Source organism: Monodon monoceros, unplaced genomic scaffold, assembly GCF_005190385.1.
Source record: "Monodon monoceros isolate NGI ecotype Baffin Bay Population unplaced genomic scaffold, NGI_Narwhal_1 Super_Scaffold_16, whole genome shotgun sequence".
Taxonomy (NCBI): domain Eukaryota; kingdom Metazoa; phylum Chordata; class Mammalia; order Artiodactyla; family Monodontidae; genus Monodon; species Monodon monoceros.
The window spans coordinates 38944478-38964252 of record NW_021703772.1 but is presented as its reverse complement, the minus strand read 5'-3'; the positions used below and the strand labels follow the sequence as shown (position 1 = coordinate 38964252).

The 19775-nt window shown below is 33.4% G+C and overlaps 1 protein-coding gene across 1 annotated transcript in view; it reads right to left on the bottom strand.

The window, feature by feature from the left end:
* Positions 1-4694: 4694 nt before the first annotated feature.
* The window catches only part of STK17B (serine/threonine kinase 17b), a 32359-nt gene continuing 17278 nt past the window's right edge, over positions 4695-19775 (bottom strand). The window contains exons 4-8 of the mRNA XM_029225233.1: positions 14086-14230; positions 12828-12954; positions 11331-11379; positions 9975-10154; positions 4695-8389 (exon numbers count right to left, since the gene is read on the bottom strand). Coding sequence (XP_029081066.1) covers positions 8107-8389; positions 9975-10154; positions 11331-11379; positions 12828-12954; positions 14086-14230 — 784 coding nt within the window. The 3' untranslated portion in view covers positions 4695-8106. The remainder of the gene's footprint in view (positions 8390-9974; positions 10155-11330; positions 11380-12827; positions 12955-14085; positions 14231-19775) is intronic.

The following is a 19775-nucleotide window of genomic DNA, read 5'->3' as shown; positions in this document are numbered from 1 at the left end:
GGAACCGAGAAAATATTTGAAGAGATTATAGTCGAAAACTTCCCTAACATGGGAAAGGAAATAGCCACCCAAGTCCAGGAAGCGCAGAGAGTCCCATACAGGATAAACCCAAAGAGAAACATGCTGAGACACATAGTAATCAAACTTGCAAAAATTAAAGACAAAGAAAAATTATTGAAAGCAGCAAGGGAAAAATGACAAATAACACACAAGGGAACTCCCATAAGGTTAACAGCTGATTTCTCAGCAGAAACATTACAAGCCAGAAGGGAGTAGCATGATATACTTAAAGTGATAAAAGGGAAGAAACTACAACCAAGATTACTCTACCTGGTAAGGATCTCATTCAGATTCAATGGAGAAATCAAAAGCTTTACAGACAAGCAAAAGCTAAGGCAATTCAGCACCACCAAACCAGCCATACAACAAATGCTAAAGGAATTTCTCTAAGTGGGAAACACAAGAGAAGAAAAGGACCTACAAAAAAAAACCCAGAACAATTAAGAAAATGGTCATAGGAACATACATATCGATAATTAGCTTAAACATGAATGGATTAAATGCTCCCACCAAGACACAGGCTTGCTGTATGGATACAAAAACAAGACCCATCTATATGCTGTCTACAAGAGACCCACTTCAGACCTAGGGACACATACAGACTGAAAGTGAGATGATGGAAAAAGATATTCTATGCAAATGGAAATCAAAAGAAGCTGGAGTAGCAATTCTCATATCAGATAAAATAGACTTTAAAATAAAGAATGTTACAAAAGACAAGAAAGGACACTACATAATGATCAAGGGATCAATCCAAGAAGAAGATAAAACAATTATAAATATATATGCACCCAACACAGGAGCACCTCAATACATAAGGCAACTGCTAACAGTTATAAAAGAGGAAATCGACAGTAACACAATAATAGTGGGGGACTTTATCACCTCACTTACACCAATGGACAGATCAACCAAAATGAAAATAAATAAGGAAACAGAAGCTTTAAATGACACAATAGACCAGATAGATTTAATTGATATTTATAGGACATTCCTCCAAAAACAGCAGACTACACTTTCTTCTCAAGTGTGCACGGAACGTTCTCCAGGATACATCACATCTTGGGTCACAAATCAAGCCTTGGTAAATTTAAGAAAATTGAAATCAAGCATCTTTTCTGACCACAACGCTATGAGATTAGAAATGAATTACAGGGAAAAAAACATAAAAAACACAAACACATGGAGGCTAAATAATACGATACTAAATAACCAAGAGATCACTGAAGAAATCACAGAGGAAATCAAAAAATACCTAGAGACAAATGACAATGAAAACACGGCGATTCAAAACCTATGGGATGCAGCAAAAGCAGTTCTAAGAGGGAAGTTTATAGTTATACAAGCCTACCTCAAGAAACAAGAAAAATCTCAAATAAACAATCTAACCTTACACCTAAAGGAACTAGAGAAAGAAGAACAAACAAAACCCAAAGTTAGCAGAAGGAAAGAAATCATAAAGATCGGAGCAGAAATAAATGAAACAGAAACAAAGAAAATAGCAAAGATCAATAAAACTAAAAGCTGGTTCTTTGAGAAGATAAACAAAATTGATAAACCATTAGCCAGACTCATCAAGAAAAAGAGGGAGAGGACTCAAATCAACAAAATTAGAAATGAAAAAGGAGAAGTTACAACAGACACCCCAGAACTTCAAAGCATCCTAAGAGACTACTACAAGCAACTCTATACCAATAAAATGGACAACCTGGAAGAAATGGACAAATTCTTAGAAAGGTACATAACCTTCCAAGACTAAACCAGGAAGAAACAGAAAATATGAACAGACCAATCACAAGTAAGGAAATTGACATGGTGATTAAAAATCTTCCAACAAACAGAAGTCCAGGACCAGATTGGCTTCACAGGTGAATTCTATTAAACATTTAGAGAGGAGCTAACACCCCTTCCCAAACTATTCCAAAAAACTGTGGAGGAAGGAACACTCCCAAACTCATTCTATGAGGCCACCATCATACTGATACCAAAACCAGAAAAAGATACTACAAAAAAAGAAAATTACAGACCAATATCAGTGATGAATATAGATGCAAAAACCCTCAACAAAATACTAGCAAACAGAATCCAACAACACATTAAAAGGATCATACACCATGATCAAGTGGGATTTATCCCAGGGATGCAAGGATTCTTCAATATACACAAATCAATCCATGTGATACACCATATTAACAAATTGAAGAAGAAAAACCATATGATCCTCTCAATAGATGCAGAAAAAGCTTTTGACAAAATTCGACACCCATTTATGATAAAAACTCTCCAGAAAGCGGGCATAGAGGGAAACTACCTCAACATAATAAAGGCCATATACGACAAACCCACAGCAAACATCATTCTTAATGGTGAAAAACTGAAAGCACTTCCTCTAAGATCAGGAAAAAGACAAGGATGTCCACTCTCACCACTATTATTCAACATAGTTTTGGAAGTCCTAGCCACGGCAATCAGAGAAGAGAAAGAAATAAAAGGAATACAAATTGGAAGAGATGAAGTAAAACTGTCACTGTTTGCAGATGACATGATACTATATATAGAGAATCCTTAGGATGCCACCAGAAAACTACTAGAGCTAATCAATGAATTTGGTAAAGTTGCAGGATACAAAATTAATGCACAGAAATCTCTTGCATTCCTGTACACTAATGATCAAAAATCAGAAAGAGAAATTAAAGAAACACTCTCATTTACCATTGCAACAAAAATAATAAAATACCTAGGAATAAACCTACCTAGGGAGACAAAAGACTTGTATGCAGAAAACTATAAGACACTGATGAAAGAAATGAAAGACGATACCAACAGACAGAGAGATATACCATGTTCTTGGATTGGAAGAATCAATATTGTGAAAATGACTATACTACCCAAAGCAATCTACAGATTCAATGCAATCCCTATCAAACTACCAATGGCATTTTTTACAGAACTAGAACAAAAAATCTTAAAATTTGTATGGAGACACAAAAGACCCCGAATAGCCAAAGCAGTCTTGAGGGAAAAAAATGGAGCTGGAGGAATCAGACTCCCTGACTTCTGACTATACTACAAAGCTACAGTAATCAAGGCAGTATGGTACTGGCACAAAAACAGAAATATAGATCAATGGAACAATATAGAAAGCCCAGAGATAAACCTATGCACCTATGGTCAACTAATCTATGACAAAGGAGGCAAGGATATACCATGGAGAAAAGAGAGTCTGTTCAATAAGTGGTGCTGGGAAAACTGGACAGCTGCATGTAAAAGAATGAAATTAGAACACTCTCTAACACCATACACAAGAATAAACTCAAAATGGATTCGAGACCTAAATGTAAGACCGGACACTATAAAACTCTTAGAGGAAAACACAGGAAGAACACTCTTCGACATAAATCACAGCAAGATCTTTTTGATCCACCTCCTAGAGTAATGGAAATAAAAACAAAAATAAACAAGTGAAACTAGTGAAACTTAAAAGCTTTTGCACAGCAAAGGAAACCATAAACAAGATGAAAAGACAACCCTCAGAATGGGAGAAAATATTTGCAAATGAATCAACAAAGGATTAATCTCCAAAATATATAAACAGCTCATGCAGCTCAATATTAAAAAAACAAACCACCCAGTCCAAAAATGGGCAGAAGACCTAAATAGACATTTCTACAAAGAAGACATACAGATGGCCAAGAGGCACATGAAAAGCTGCTCAACATCACTAATTATTAGAGAAATGCAAATTAAAACTACAGTGAGGTATCACCTCACACCAGGTAGAATGGGCATCATCAGAAAATCTACAAACAACAAATGCTGGAGAGGGTGTGGAGAAAAGGGAACCCTCTTGCACTGTTGGTGGGAATGTAAATTGATAGAGTCACTACCGAGAACAATATGGAGGTTCCTTATAAAACTAAAAATAGAATTACCGTATGATCCAGCAATCCCACTCCTGGGCATATACCCAGGGAAAACCATAATTCAAAAAGACACATGCACCCCAGTGTTCACTGCAGCACTATTTACAAGAGCCAGGACATGGAAGCAACCTAAATGCCCATCGACAGGTGAATGGATAAAGCAGATGCGGTACATATATACAATGGAATATTACTCAGCCATAAAAAGGAAGGAAATTGGGTCATTTGTAGAGACGTGGATGGATCTAGAGACTGTCCTACAGAATGAAGTAAGTCAGAAAGAGAAAAACAAATATTGTATATTAACGCATATATGTGGAACCTAGAAAAACGGTACAGATGAACCAGTTTGCAAGGCAGAAATTGAGACACAGGTGCAGAGAACAAATGTATGGAAACCAAGGCAGGGGGAAAGCCGCGGCAGGGGTGGGGATGGTGGTGTGATGAATTGGAAGATTGGGATTGACATGTATACACTGATATGTATAAAACTGACGACTAATAAAGACCCTGCTGTATAAAAAGATAAATAAAATAAAATTCAAAAAAAAAGAAAAAAAAAATTGGGGAGTATCTATGTGCCAGAAAAATAAGATATGGAACCTGAAAGAAAAGCACTCACAATTGAGAAGTTCCAACTTTTTATCAATGTCTCCTTCCTACAAATTCAATTGTCAAGTTTGCACACCATTTCTCTCTCATCACACTTCATGCTTTTTACATGGTGATTTTATTCATCTTTATGCAGCACACAGTGCACTGCCATGCATTGACATTTTCTAAAAGTATCTATTATTACTTACACGAAGTGAACAGACCTTCCTGTTTCCAAATTTGTGTTTTTTCCAGCAGAAAGGATCTAATAAACATACCTGTATTGGAAAGGGAGTTCAAAGATGACGTGTGTCAAAGGCTAGAGAGCCTCCAGGCAAGGAGGTAACAAATTTAGAAATACTTTAAAACAAAGACAACCACAAATTTTAAAAAGTGCTTTTTAATCCTTAACCAAAAGGATAATTAAGTAGATGTAATTTGTTTTTTTACTAGAGTATTCATAACAATGTAGGTCAATATGCCTTAAGCAACATGATTATTGAATAAAAGTTAAGATGGACAGCAGTTGTAATTTGTGTGAAATTTATACTTGAGTTTAAAGTTCTTTAAACTTTTATAAAACTACAAACTGATAATAATTCCCCAAGTTGGAAGTCAGATAACTTAATTTTAATACAATATGAAATTAAAGTACATTTGTTTACACAACAATGAATAAGGACAAGTTTCCAAGTCAGATATCAAACGGAAAATTCAAAAATAAACAGAGGAAATGTAAACAGTTATAAAATACCAACAGTTATATAAATGTTGCTTAAAGCAAGGCTATTCAAAATATGGTCTATGAACGATTCGTGACTCATCCAAAATGAAAGAAAGAACTTGTGCCAGAATGAAAATCTATTTTGTTACTAATTGGCCGACATTTTTTTATAACAAGACTTTCTTGATAAAGGAAGCAATGTGTTGATTTATATTCTGGTACAGGTGCCTCATCTCATTACTGACTGGAGAACAGGTACTGCTTACTTCTTTAAAGTGTCATTATAATTTTACTGCTTAGAGTTAGGTTAACTTTACTGTGGGGGAAAAAAGTTAAAATGAGACTTATGATTGTCACCTATACCTCATCTTTTTAATCCCATCTATCCAGGGCTCCTATCTGAAAAGCAAATTAAACTTTATAAGCTCACCACAATTTAACATTAATCTTCAGATGTGTTACTGACATCTATTCACCTCTTGTTTTCAATCTTGGGAGGAAAAAAATAAGAATTGAGTTATTTGTTAATAAGTTCTCTCTAAAAATTGGTTTATTTTCATATTTCAATCAGAGAAAATAGTTAAATTCACCTTTATGAAAAAACTGAATTTTTATACTGTTTGCATAACCTACTAGTTGCTTTTTTACAATAAAAATTGGTAGGAAAAAAAGTATGGAAATTTACAACCCTGTGTATTCTATTAACTAAGGGGAAGGAGATAAACTATTTAAAAATTTCTCAGAATAAAAGAAAACTCGTATAAAATATTTTTTTAAGAAACAGTTTATAATTCAAAATTTGAACATTTCTTGATTTTTGCTTTTTAGTATGGCATAATTCCTCTGTAAAGTTAAAAATATAATATGGTCTTTTGTCAGAATAATAATTTCCTCTTTCTCCAATGACTTTCTTACTAAGCTTTACCTGCATTAGCTTAATACTGAAGGCAAATAAATGGGCAACAACAATTTAGAAAAAACTCATCAGTTTTAGATACACGAAAGCCCAATTTAGCTTCCGCAATGATTAGTTTATTGAACCGATAAACTACTTCTTAAAGAAGTTAAATGTATATTTACATGTCTTAAGATGAGCTCCTTTGGCACCTGAGTTGAGTACAATATACCAGAAGGAAGAATCTCTAAGAGAAAGTTGTCTAAGGACTATATTTCATCTATCTATACATATATACATACACCTATACAAATACATATACACATGTGCACACACACACACACACACACACACACACGAACAGAAATAACTTTTCCTTTAAGAAATGCTGAGGATGCTGAGAATTCATTTACCCAAGTAAAGTGATCTGACGGTTATTAAAAACAGTTTTCAGTTATTTGGAGTGTTACCAAGTTTCAAGAAGTCAAAGCTTTTACAGTAATATATAATTCAAACGGAAAAAACCAAAGGATTTCTTTTGACAAAACCTAATTTCTTTTGATACAGTAACATGGTCATGAATTTACAGTTATCTTAACATGGTAACATAACAGAGTTTTTAATAGTCTCCAGGTGGAAAGTCATCAAAGATTACTCAAAAAGGAGTAAATCTTCCCCGCCCCCCACCAATTAGGACCAAACATAGTCACCGGCCACCCATCAAACATTCTGCTGTCCCTGGACTATGACTTGCACTGGCCCCAGCAAAAGACCATTAAATGCCACTCTGCAGATCTCCTGCTAAGCCTCCTCACTCACCAGGAATTTTACACAAGAACTATAGAAGAGCTTGATGTCATCCTGCTTTATGAGCATATCCACCTTGCTACTGCTGACTCTGGCACTGTGTTAATAGTACTACTGGTGCCATGATATTTTTTATGCATACTTTTAGAACTCTGAATAATTGGCTTCTATTCTAAGACTTAGAAGATACTAAAATTCTGTAAGTTGCATAAGTCTGTCAGCACTTTCTTCTACATTCAATTAATAAATATGTTTGGTTGACTGAAAACAGAGCATACTCAGTTTTACCTAAGCATCTTCTACTCTAGAGATTCTGGAGGACGAAAATCCTCTACACCTCTGTACCCTGTATTCTCCATCTTTTACACCTTGTTAAATCTGACGTATGTTGAGAATGGGCAAAAGACATTTGAGTTAAAAATGATGCCATGCTGCTCTTTCCTCTGCTTCAACTTGTATAGAATATCCCTAATCTAGTTTCTAACCCCCTCTCTGCTCTGGTTAAAGGACCTGTCTCATATAGCAGACCATATGTAATGGAAATCTTATGCAGTTTCAAAATATCCATGATTGAAAAACATTTTCAAGTGTAAAGTATCTCTTGAGCATCTATAAAATAGTGTATATTCTTATTTAAACTTGACACTGTTATCCTAAACAAAATTTTGTCAATAGAGGCATGGTATAGAACTTACCTTGGAGAATCTATTAAATTCAAATGTCTTCATTTTGTTCTGTTTACATCAACCATAATATAACCCAAGTTACTTTTCCTGATATGTAAAACATTTTAATAAATCCATCTGAACTTGAATTCTTTCATTAACATGTAAACTCACATGTACAATTTTAATTTTTGTCACATATTTAAATATTTTCTTTGAGAGCTGATATCTCAGTACAGGAAATGAAATTATGCTAGTAACTAGTTATTTAGCATTAAAACACTTCCCTAAATTCTTCTATGCTAAAGTGCATTTACAATATAAACATGCCATATATGAAGCTATAAACATGCCATATATGAAGCTATAAACCACAATCTCACACTGAAGTGGATTTCAAATCTGACATTCAGTTCAAATGAGTCAAAGAGAAAAGTGCTAACAGAGCAAATCTGAAACAAGTTCATGGGGATTGGGCAATGAGTCATCAAAGCGGAACCTTTTGGACACCATGCTGCTATCCTCCGGGATATTCTCTTTGTCTTCTCGGTCACTGCAGGTTCCATTACAAGAGGGTTTAGAAGTCTTGTCTTCAGAGGACCTTATTGTATGATCCTGACTTTGAGAGGAACTGGAAGTTTCTTCAGGGTGAAACAAGTTTCCAAAGTCCCACTGCTGGAGCCAAGAATGAGAAAGGCAGATTTCGGCTGTTGGTCTTTTCCTTTGAATGAAAACACCAAGGGAAAATTGAGAACCAAAACTCAGGTTGGAAATGTCTGCAGTTCAATATATTATAGACTTATTTTTTATTTATTATGAAAATAACACATACTCATAGTACAGAAGGGAATAATAATAGGAAAAGTGGAGTACCTAGAGTTTAATTCTGACATGTGCTGAAAATTCAATTTATCATGGAGCTTACGGATGAGACTATCTAGTCATAAAACTGGAAACATATTTTAGGCTCACAAATAAAGATTAGTAAAATTATAAAGACTCCTGGGTTTACAAACCCTTTGAAGGAAAATATATGTACTTTATAATCTTTATTATTATTTTGTGTTCTTAAAAAGCAGTTAACTGTTAAATCTTGAAAACCAAGGCTATTCTTCAATGATGTTTATCCAACATTTTTAGTTTTTAAATTTTATTTTTGCTTGTGAAAGCAATTGGTCAAATATCACAATATTTCAAAAGGAAGGAAAACACCTATTTATACTCAACTCCAACCTTAACACACCCACCATTACTATCAGAACATAGGTTTCCTTAGTCTTTGATTTTATTGTTCATTTTTTCCTGATAATAAAAATTAAGGTGCTTATTATAGAAATTTTAGAATCTAGATGAAAAAATATTTAGGAAAATAAATACTGTTTATAACCAGAAACAAATAGTATTACTGCTATTTCTAATAAATAACCATTCATGTTCAAAATAGAGCCAGTGAAAGTTTGTTCAGACTTGCGTTAAGCCAATAAAATAATTAACAAACCTCTGAGGGTTTTTTTCTTAAACAGATAAGGAAACTGAGTCCTCCAGGAGATTAAGTAATTGTAGGAGATAAAAGACCTGACAAGCAACACAACCAGGATCCCAGCCCAAGGCACTATATCACAGCTTCTGCATTATGTACAGCCAGGCCGTTTTAAAGTAAATAGGAGATTGGGATTGACATATATACACTAATATGTATAAAATGGATAACTAATAAGAACCTGCTGTATAAAAAAATAAATGCAATAAAATTCAAATAAATAAATAAAGTAAATAGGGCTGATCCAGGTAAAGAAAAGGGAGGTCAGCTTTTTCTTTTCCTGCTTTGAAGTTGCCAATGAATGAGGTAAGAGTCTTAAGACATAGTTTCATGTCCCTTCTTTAGTAGGCGGTCAAAGAGCATCTGCTGCTTAGAAATTTGACAATCAGTAATTTGGACTTGTTATACAACTGTAGTTATTTAACTATAAATCATTCATAACAAAGTCTTATCTTAAGCAGCCATGTGTATTGTAAACCTTATACTTCTAATTATTTTAGGGAATTTCAGGGATTAGTAGCAGGTTGAGAGAGAAATAACCCAAATCTTCTCTTCAGTTCAAGACTTCCTGTTACATATTTTGTATTGTCTATGTTTGAACTTATGGATTATTATTTAATGATCTCTCATACTACCTCTCTCCCCATTTTACCTGAAACTTGAGAGCATAGATCTAATAATTTTATACTGTTTTAGAGTATATCTTTCTTAATAGTCATATATAATTCATATTATAATAGTATTTAAACAAATTGTTATTACTTACTCTGGATTTTTTACTAAAAGGCTCTGGATGAAGTCTGTGGCCAGCTGTGAAACTGATGAAAAAGTTTCTTCTGAATAATCTACATTAACTTGGGAAATATTGAGGTATGTTTCTTGATTATCTTCTCCCACAAATGGGGATGTATGAGTTAACAACATATATGTTATTATACCAACGTTCCTGAAAAAACAAATAAGGGAGAAGATGGGAACTTAAAATGTGTGCTAATCTTAAAACACCTATACAAAGTCAAATTGATTCTCAACATATCCCTGTCCTCAAAACTTGTACAGTTAAACTACAGATTTTAAATTGCTTTTCAAAGTTCCTATGGTATACTACTAAAACTGAAATAATTATGTTATCTCAAAGTTTGCCTCACAGAAATGCACATGTGTGTTATATAATTATAAATATGATGTATTAAACATATATCATTATATCTACAGTCTGCCCTTCACACAGATACCTATGTTATCAAGTACACAAAGCTGCCCTGAGCAGCATTTCCCAAATGGTGTCCAATGACACAGTAATGGTCTGTGAGACATAAACAGGATACCATGCAAACAGAATCTGCAGGTTTGATAAAGCACAATATTGGGCAGCAGATTTTTTTTTTCATTGCAAAACGTTTAGAACCGTAAATATGTTAATGACAGCTCCTGTGTTCAGGAACCAGAAAAAGACAATACATATAGTACCTATTTCACCCAATTATTTAGCTACAGGACCCTTTTTTCTTGGCAAATCCATTACAGTCCCAAACATAGAACACAGGGAATAAGTCTAAACTCTTCTACTTGGCCTTACGGAGTCAGTCTTCCACTGTGGTCCCAACTGAAGTTCCAGTATCAATGCCAGTTCTACTCTGTGACATTCTCTCTGTGTCAGCCACACAAACTCACAATACCTGAGAAATATACTCTCATAAAACTAAACTTTTGCATGGCTCTGACCTCATTTTTCTGCTGAGCAAATACCTTCCCTAGTTCTCCTAGACCTAGACCAGATGCCTCCCAACTGGTGCTTGTCTGCTAATTCCCCATGCTTATTAAATAGCATTTTATTTTTTTTATAGAACACATAACACAGTACTGTGGCTATTTTGTTCTTTTACCAGAAGGGGTCTTCCTCCAGGAAAGGGATTTTCCTATTTATTCCTGCACCTTTGGCTCACAGCCAGAGTGTTATTAAAAAGAATGAACAGGTAAATGTTTTCCTGTGGCATAATAATGATACTTGAATAAAATCTTTTAAAGAAAGCTTTATTATTTACTTCTGGAACCAAAGAACCCTAGAATATATGATAACCAGCTTTTAATAAAGGCATTCAAGTGATTAACAAAATCTTACCACATGTCTGTTGCTGTGGTAATAGGATCATAGTTCAGGATTTCTGGAGCTGAAAGAGAAAATAAAATTCAATACTGACAAATTTAAAAATGTGAAAATTACTTTATATTAAACTGGATTTAATTTTAAAGAACTACCAATATGATCAGTAGAAATTTAGCATAGTATTAATTATCCTGTGATTAGACATTTAAACATATCTAATGTTGAGAAAATTAATAGAACCAGATGGTTCAAAAGCACCAATTATATTCTTGAAGTAACCAGTAGCTATGTAGTATTTTTTTTAACCATTGAGATTAATCTCAGGAGAAACAATTATGAAGAAGTAAAATGTTAGAAGTTAGAATCTTTTTACAGTTTAAGTTTTATCACTCTGTTAGGAATTAGTTTGAGTTATTTTATTAGACTGATTTAAGTTTTTCTTCCCAGGGTAAATAGAATCATATGCATTTACAATGACACTATGAGCAAATTAAGCTTCATGGAAGTGCTTTAGATTTTCAAGTAGATTAAATATCCCCTTAAACTATAGAAAACCTAGTTTCCTAAGCAATTAATTTTCCACTGTCTCCTCCCCCGCCAAAAACATTTTTTAAAAGGTGCAACATAAATTGTCTATACTTTCTAAACATTACCATAAATTTCAAATTAGTAGAGTCCAAACTAGGATCCATGATTGAATAACTTTTTTGTTTCACAGTATAGTTTCATAATTTTTCCAAAGAGAGATTGTTTCTTAAAGCTTAACAATTTTGTTAAAGCCTTTGAGTCACATATGTTGTCAGCCTCCATTGCACCACCTACCACCTTTTCACATACTTCTGTGAGCTGTTTTATCTTCAATTACAATCATTATTCTAGGACATGGTAGCCTCTATTAGCATTCAGAAGTTAGTAATTTGCTTTGCTTTTCATTTTGGGAAAGTCAGCTGCCTAGCTGAGTAGCACTTGTTCTGTTTACTTGTATCTTTTCAGTGCCTGCATGGGACTATCAATATGAGCAACAACAAAAAAATGTAAAAAACCTGTTACTATAAATTAAAATACTTTATGTACTGCTTCATACAAGTTAAAAAATCTTTCATCTGCATGATCTTATTTGTTGATTTAGTACAGCATTCCTAGATTATCTAATTATAGGTTCTTTTTGACACCCCTATGAAACAGGCTTCAAACGCAGTAACATTTGCTTCTGTTTTCCTCTTTTTCCATTTTTTCCTGCTCCCTAACTTCCCTTTTACCTATTTTTCTCTATGTACAAAGCTTTTACACACAAACATTAAACTTTTAACTTATATGTCCACTGTCCTGTAAATTGTTGTGAATGTCTCAATTCGCTACAGTTCATTTAAATGTGTCATAAGCAAATTTCAATGCACTAAAATATTTGAGCCAAATATATCCTGGAATTATATGCCCTAAATATAGTTCTATACAGATATCATTTAGTTAATACATTTCAAGATGGTATAGAAAGTAAAAGGAAATTCTTACCCAAGTATTCTGGTGTTCCCATGATTTCCCGAAGTTCACATGCATTCCCTATTTTTCGAGACATTCCAAAATCTACAATTTTTATGTCCCCAAGAGGGTATATGCTGCTCAGTAATATATTCTGTGGCTAACAAAGCACAACAAAACAATGATAAGTAATACAAAACAATAAAAGAATACTAATCTCAGATCAGAGGTAAATTAAGTGGAAATTATAGTTTAGCTATTAAACATTTTATTGAGTCATCCATCGAACACTTACTGAACTACTACTTAGGAGAAGCTATATATTCAATGATAAATAAAGTAAAAAATATACTCCAAGAGGCTTCTTGGTTTGAATAAAAAAGATGGGTACATAGATTTATTGATTATGAGATATAGAATACTCAGTAGTAAAGACTACTTAATTCTGCCCATTAGAAAGTCCAACAAACCTTTGCAGTAGAGATGATGCTTAAGCTGAACCTTAAAGGATAAATAGAAGTATGCCAGTTAGAAAAGTGTTCTGGGGAATAGCATGACAGAAGGCATGAAGGAATAAAAATGCATATATTTCCAGGAACATAATGGTTCAATACACTGTGATGGTTCTGGGTCTGACCATTCCCAGGTTTCTACATGAGATAGAAAGAGGCGTGGTGGGGTAAATGAAAGGGAGATTGTCAGGAAGAGAAGAGTCCAATGTTCAAACAATAAGAGACAGTTTGATCCAGATTTTAACGTCCTTGTATGGCTGAAGAGGAAGGATAAGGAGAAAGGATAGTAACATGAGAGGCTGAAGTGGTATCTCAGGGATTGGGAAGGGGCCTGAATGGTCTGGGGGCGGTGGGGGGAAAGGAGAAGCCAAAAGATTGAAAGCCTCAAGGGAAAGATGAATGAGTATAATGGGAGCAAAGGAGTGAGGACTAGTAGGTTACCTTCAAGATGGAGATCAAAATTAAGTATTTTAGAGATAGACAGTTTTATAAGATAGAAAGGTCCAGGATGTGGCAGTAAGAGTGGGATGGAGTGACATGATGGTAGGATTAGAACATATAGTAATGATGGTTTTTAAGAGCCCAGTGATTAATCTGAGCTGCTCACACATGCAGTCTTCTCTCTGCCAATACAGAATTAGTCCATGTAGCAAATGTGCAGTCTAGACAAGCATGATCTGACTGTTGTTTCCTCTCAATACCAGCCTGCAATTAATTGTGCAAAGCAAGAGCAGAGAAGGAACAGAGATGCAGTGTTACTTAAAATCACATTACATTACCTTTAAATCAAGGTGTACAATGTTATTCTGATGTAGATAATAAACTCCTTCAAGTATTTGTTTAATGAGTCTGATAATGTCATTTTCAGAGACCATTTCAGCCAACTCAGGTAAACACAGATTGAAAATTTCTCCACCTGCAGCACTGAATAAAATTCAAATAACAGAAACTTGAAAAATCATTGACCTAAAAATGACAACTTTTAAATACTGTATACCTTTAATTAAAAGACAAGGCCATTGAAACTTTATTCTCTCTATATACACACATTTAATGGGGGGGTGGTCCTGGTTGGGGGGGAATCTTTAAGGAATAAAATAAATAAGAATATTTCAAATTCTGGGTGCTAGTACTTATTTATGAGCTCAGCTCTGTTCTTTTTTTTTTTTAGCTCTGTTCTATTTTACTCATTTATTCATTATATATAAATATAGTTATCAGCTATGTATAGATACAGATATTTTGATCCTCATGACAATCAAGTGAGGTAGGTGGTTATCATTCACATTTTACAGATAAAGAAATAAGTACAAAGAGGTTAAGCTACTTGTACAAGGTCACATAGTAAATGGGGGTTGGGGGGACAGAATCTGAATAATATGGATGAGAATCTGCATTCTTTACCAATATCCTGTATTGCAGCTTCACAAAGAATACTTGGGGCCAGAACCCATATCTTAATTGTTTTTTTAAGAACTGAAAATCTAAGAATGTTGACAAAAAAAGCATTATGAAAAATTCCTAGGTTTGGAATAAAATGATTTAAATTTAAATCCTAAACCTGCCATTTATCAGCAATATAATTTAGGGTCAATCACTTATTTGAGCTTTCACATCTGTAAAATAGAGATATTACTGAACTCAACAGATTTTTTTTTGAGGACTAAATCTAAATAAATGAGATAAAATTTGTCAGCCAGAACATCATGCAAAAAAATCTAGATGGTTATTAATCAAATTTATAAGGTATGTTTGGGAATATCTCAAGTAAAACCTATTCTATGTAATAAAATAGAAACTCATTTATTTCACAAAACACTCTTTTCCCCCCTTTGGTTCACTGCTGTATCCACAGCATCAAGAACAGTGTCTGACATGTAGAAGGTACTCATTGTCTTAGAATGAGTTCTTTGCTAGGCCCTTTATAAGATACATCTGGTAAGAAGTCAGACCAAATAATTGGGAAGTATAAGAAAACTGTACAAAATAATGACTTATATCCACTATTAAGATATGGAACATACCCAAAAAATATGGAAAATACCAGAAAGATCTGAATTCTTCAGTATCTAGCAGTATATGGCAGCATAAATTCATTCTTGAACACTTTATATGTATATACCAACATTTACATTACACTCACTAAAGTTAATTCAGTAGACAGAACCCTCCATTAATTCTAAAATTCAAAATAGAATCTAAGAAAACATATGTAAAGCACTTCCCAGTGCCTAGACCTAAGAGGACAGCAGGTTGCTTATAGAAGTGCCTACTGAAATCAAGACTGCCTGGCTTCCACTCTTGACTCTGCCACTAACGAGCTACCTGAACTGGGAGAAAATGTGTTTCTGTTTCTTCTATTGTAACGTAATGATACATAACAAAAAATGATAGCTCCTGCTTCAATGGCTTGTCGTAAGAATCATATTAGATAAACCATGTAAAGTACTGAGTACAACAAATGTTATAAGCCTGAAAGCAGATCATCTGTAAGTATTTAATACAGTGTCTGACACATAGTAAATATTCAATAAATATTAGCTATTATTATAATGAGCCAACTAATATTAATTCCAAATCTAGCCAACATCCAGCCTTTCTGAATTTGGGGGCTTCTTGTTAAACTCTGATTATGAAGGCTTCTTGTTAAACTCTGATTATGAAGGCAATTTTAAAAGTCTTTGCTAAATTTAAATTCATTTTCAGAAATACTTATACATATAAAAATGCACATAATATATTCTTAAGTGAAAAAAAGGGTTATAATAGAGTATATTTAGTAGATCACAATTTTGTTTCTACAGGTATACATACATAGACAGAAAAAGAATAATTTTAAAATACAGGAATATGCCATAAAAGTAACCACAGTTTACAAATGATTTCTATTTTCTATACCTTCTAAACTTAACACAATAAATAGGTGTTACTTTTACACCAGGAAAAGTATCCTAAGGGTTTCTTGTTTGTTTATTTCAGTAACAAGATCAAACAAACACTATGATGATCAGTCAATCACACTGTCCCTACCTTTTAGTTTGGCAAGCTGACCAATGTCTTTTGTAGGAATGCCATTTTTCCCACAAAAGAGGGAAAGCTCTTCACCACAGCTCTCCATAGGAGAAGCTATGGTAAATAGAAAATGAGGAGGAGTTAAGAGGAGGGGAAGAGCAGATAACATAAGAAGCAGACCGCAGGAGAAGTTAGCGGAAACTGGAAACTGGAAGCATAAATGGAAGCAGAGTGGAGTAGTAGACTAACAGACCCTTTGTTAAAACAAGGCACCCAGAGCGGTGACTACAGAGAAGAAAAGATATCTCTGTAATCAGAGAAGACACCTATATCATTATCATTGCCCTGGAAGGTAAATTCAGGTATTTCTACTCTCTCTCTCTGTTGAAGAGTTTGCCACCTGAAGGAACTCAACCAAAAAATTTAGAAATTTGGAGTATTCACGTTCTTTTGCTTATGTATTTGTATATGTGTTGTGTACACTGTCTCGTAAATCTATGTGCTATATACTACTTAAATCTACATTTGCCTTTTACAGCTTTCTAACGCACAGTTTAGATATTAGTAGGGAAGTAGAGAATTATCCTTTAGAAGAACTCCCATAACAATAAAGTTAACATGTAAAAGATTAAAATCAGAATATTTTCCTATCCAAAATAATAAATTTCCCTGGGTACTAGAGAGCCAAGATTTTCAGTAAAACAAAGCAATATCTCCCTCATCCATAAATGACAAATCTATGCATATAGCTTTGGAAATCATAGTAAAGATTTTTAAATTAAGTATTTATTTTTAGTGATCAAAATGAAGTAGTTTTAAATTTTTTATATTGAGTATCTTTCAAAATTATATTCCAATGCTAATGAGGGGAAACAAAACCCATGGAATTTCAGAATGGAAAGAAACTAGCCAGAGTATTTCCTGTCTCTAAATTAGAATATGTGAAGTAAATACCAATCTCCCTTTTTGGAGGATTATTTTAAAAATCAAATGAAAATATAAAGTGCTTAGCATGGTGCCTGCCATATAGTAAATGCCCAACATATATTATTGTTGAAATGTTTTGCTATGGTCCTCATCATTTTCTACTGGGTCTATAATATTTACTTAAAGATATTTAATAGGCAACATAAGCTGGTAATTTCTTCACAGAAAGAAATTATTATTTCTCTTCCATATAATTTCATAGAGTTGACTTGATAAACTTATATTTATCCTAACCAATTTCCCCTATCGAACTTTGCTATATCTAGGACAAAGTTCTTGTCCCACATTTTCTACAGATTATACATACATATTCTTTATAATCAATTTTAGTTAGCTCAAAACTCAGCATTGAAAACTTAGTGTGCCCAATTAGATAACACCTTCTTTCCAGAAGTTTTTAAAAAAAACTTTGTGTATATTTTATTTAATTATCCAAAAATGCTTTAAAAACATGTTATAGAAAAGTTGTTGCTTCACGGAGAGTGGAAATGGTTTGACTCAACTACCCTCAAAAATTTCCCCCAATTTATAAAGATATCTAATACTAACTCCAGAATAGTATTTATATGACTTTTCAAATAGTTAAAGAAAGGGCTAAAAAATAATTTAGTCTTTATAACCGGTAATGAAATACTTTCCTGTGGACTAAGTATTAAGATAAAAATAAAAGATTTAGTAATTGTTAAAAACTGTTACATTGACTGCAAGAAGTTAAGTTTAATTCACAAAAGTAAACAAGTTAATTTGGTTCAAACAATTGGTTTAGGTTAAGTGAAGGCAAAACAAAACACAAAAGCAAAAATAAAACAGAGCTATCAGAACCCATAGCTTAATAGTTCCAAAGGAAGATTTAAGTTAGAGTCATATAATTAACAAATAGTATCTTTTTAAAGTAATTCTGTACCATCCATATAAAGAGAAATTTGACAACACCTAATACAAGCACATATGCATTTACTCCCGGACCTTGCAATCACATTTATAGGAATTTACGCCAAAACTATACCTCCACAAATGATGGCCATCCAAAGAAGACTGAACAAATGGTACACCATACAGTGGAGAACTATACAGGCATTTAAAAAATAGCAATAATAATATTAAAAAAGATGTCTATGAACTATGAATATGAAATGTTTTCCAGGATATAATGTTATTTGAAAAAAAAAGCAAGGCACAAAAAGGTATATATGCTATTTTTTCTGTAAGAAAGGAAGGGAAATATACATATATACAAATTTGCCTATATTTGCAAGAAGAAACACATAAAGAATGAGCCAGAAACTAATAAATATGGTTACCTATAAGGTTGAGTGGGAAGAGAGTGGAAAGGACAGGAATGACAATAAGACTTTGTAGTATATTTTTATAATAATTCAAACAAATAGCATTAATGGTTACCAAAACCACTAGATAAAAAGCTGTTAAAGAACAGAATATTCACAGTGTTAAAATATTACCACATAGGTTACTTATTAATTATAAAGGGAAACATGTTCCTTACAATGTGGAGGGCTGGCAGACTCCACCTTAGCCATGTTCTAATTAGAAAAACCAATAATGGAACAATCCGAATGTAATTGCCACCTCATGTTTTACAATAAGAAATACACATGATCGTCCACAATGTCCCCTTGCCAAAAATATTTAACCTAAATCTAGTCATGAGAAAACAAACACACGAATCCAGGATGTAGAATACTTCATGTGAAAACAGATACAGATTTCCCCCCCAAAAGACAATGTCAGGAAAAATAAAGTGACTAAAGAAGTTTAGCAATCAAACATAATGTGTAAGTCTTGATTGGCTCTGGTACCGGAATTAAAAAAACATAGGTCCATAAAACATTTCAGGGATAATCCAAAAAATTTAAATATGAACTATATATTTGATGATAGTACCGGATTAATATTAACTTTCTTAGTTTTGATACTGGTATTGGTTATGTAAAAGAATGCCATTACTCTTCAGAATAAATACTCTGGCAAGTGAAGAAGAAATATCATGATACCTACAACTTTCAAATAGTTTGGCAAATATGGCAAAATGCCAACATTCGGTGAATCAAGCTAAAGATTATGAGTGTTAATTGTACTGGTCTTTCAACATCTCTGTAGACTTAAAATTTTCTCAAATAAAAAAGTCAGGGAAGAAAAATGAGTATGCAGAATAGTTTGAAAAGAATATCAAATTGGCAACAGTAATTAAAGGATTCCACTGTTTTATTTTTACCACATAAAAAATTATGCCACCTTATTTTACATAGATAAACCTGCCCAACACATTTTTACCTTTGGCTGAGATTGTGTGATGTGACAAGGCCACCTCAAAAGTGATAGGCATAGTAATAAATTTTAATAGGTCCTAGTTGCTCTGGTAAGAAATTAAATATATTTATCCACTCACATTTACTGATTGCTTGCTACATTTCAGCCACGAGATACAGTTCAGCCCTTACAGAACTCAGTT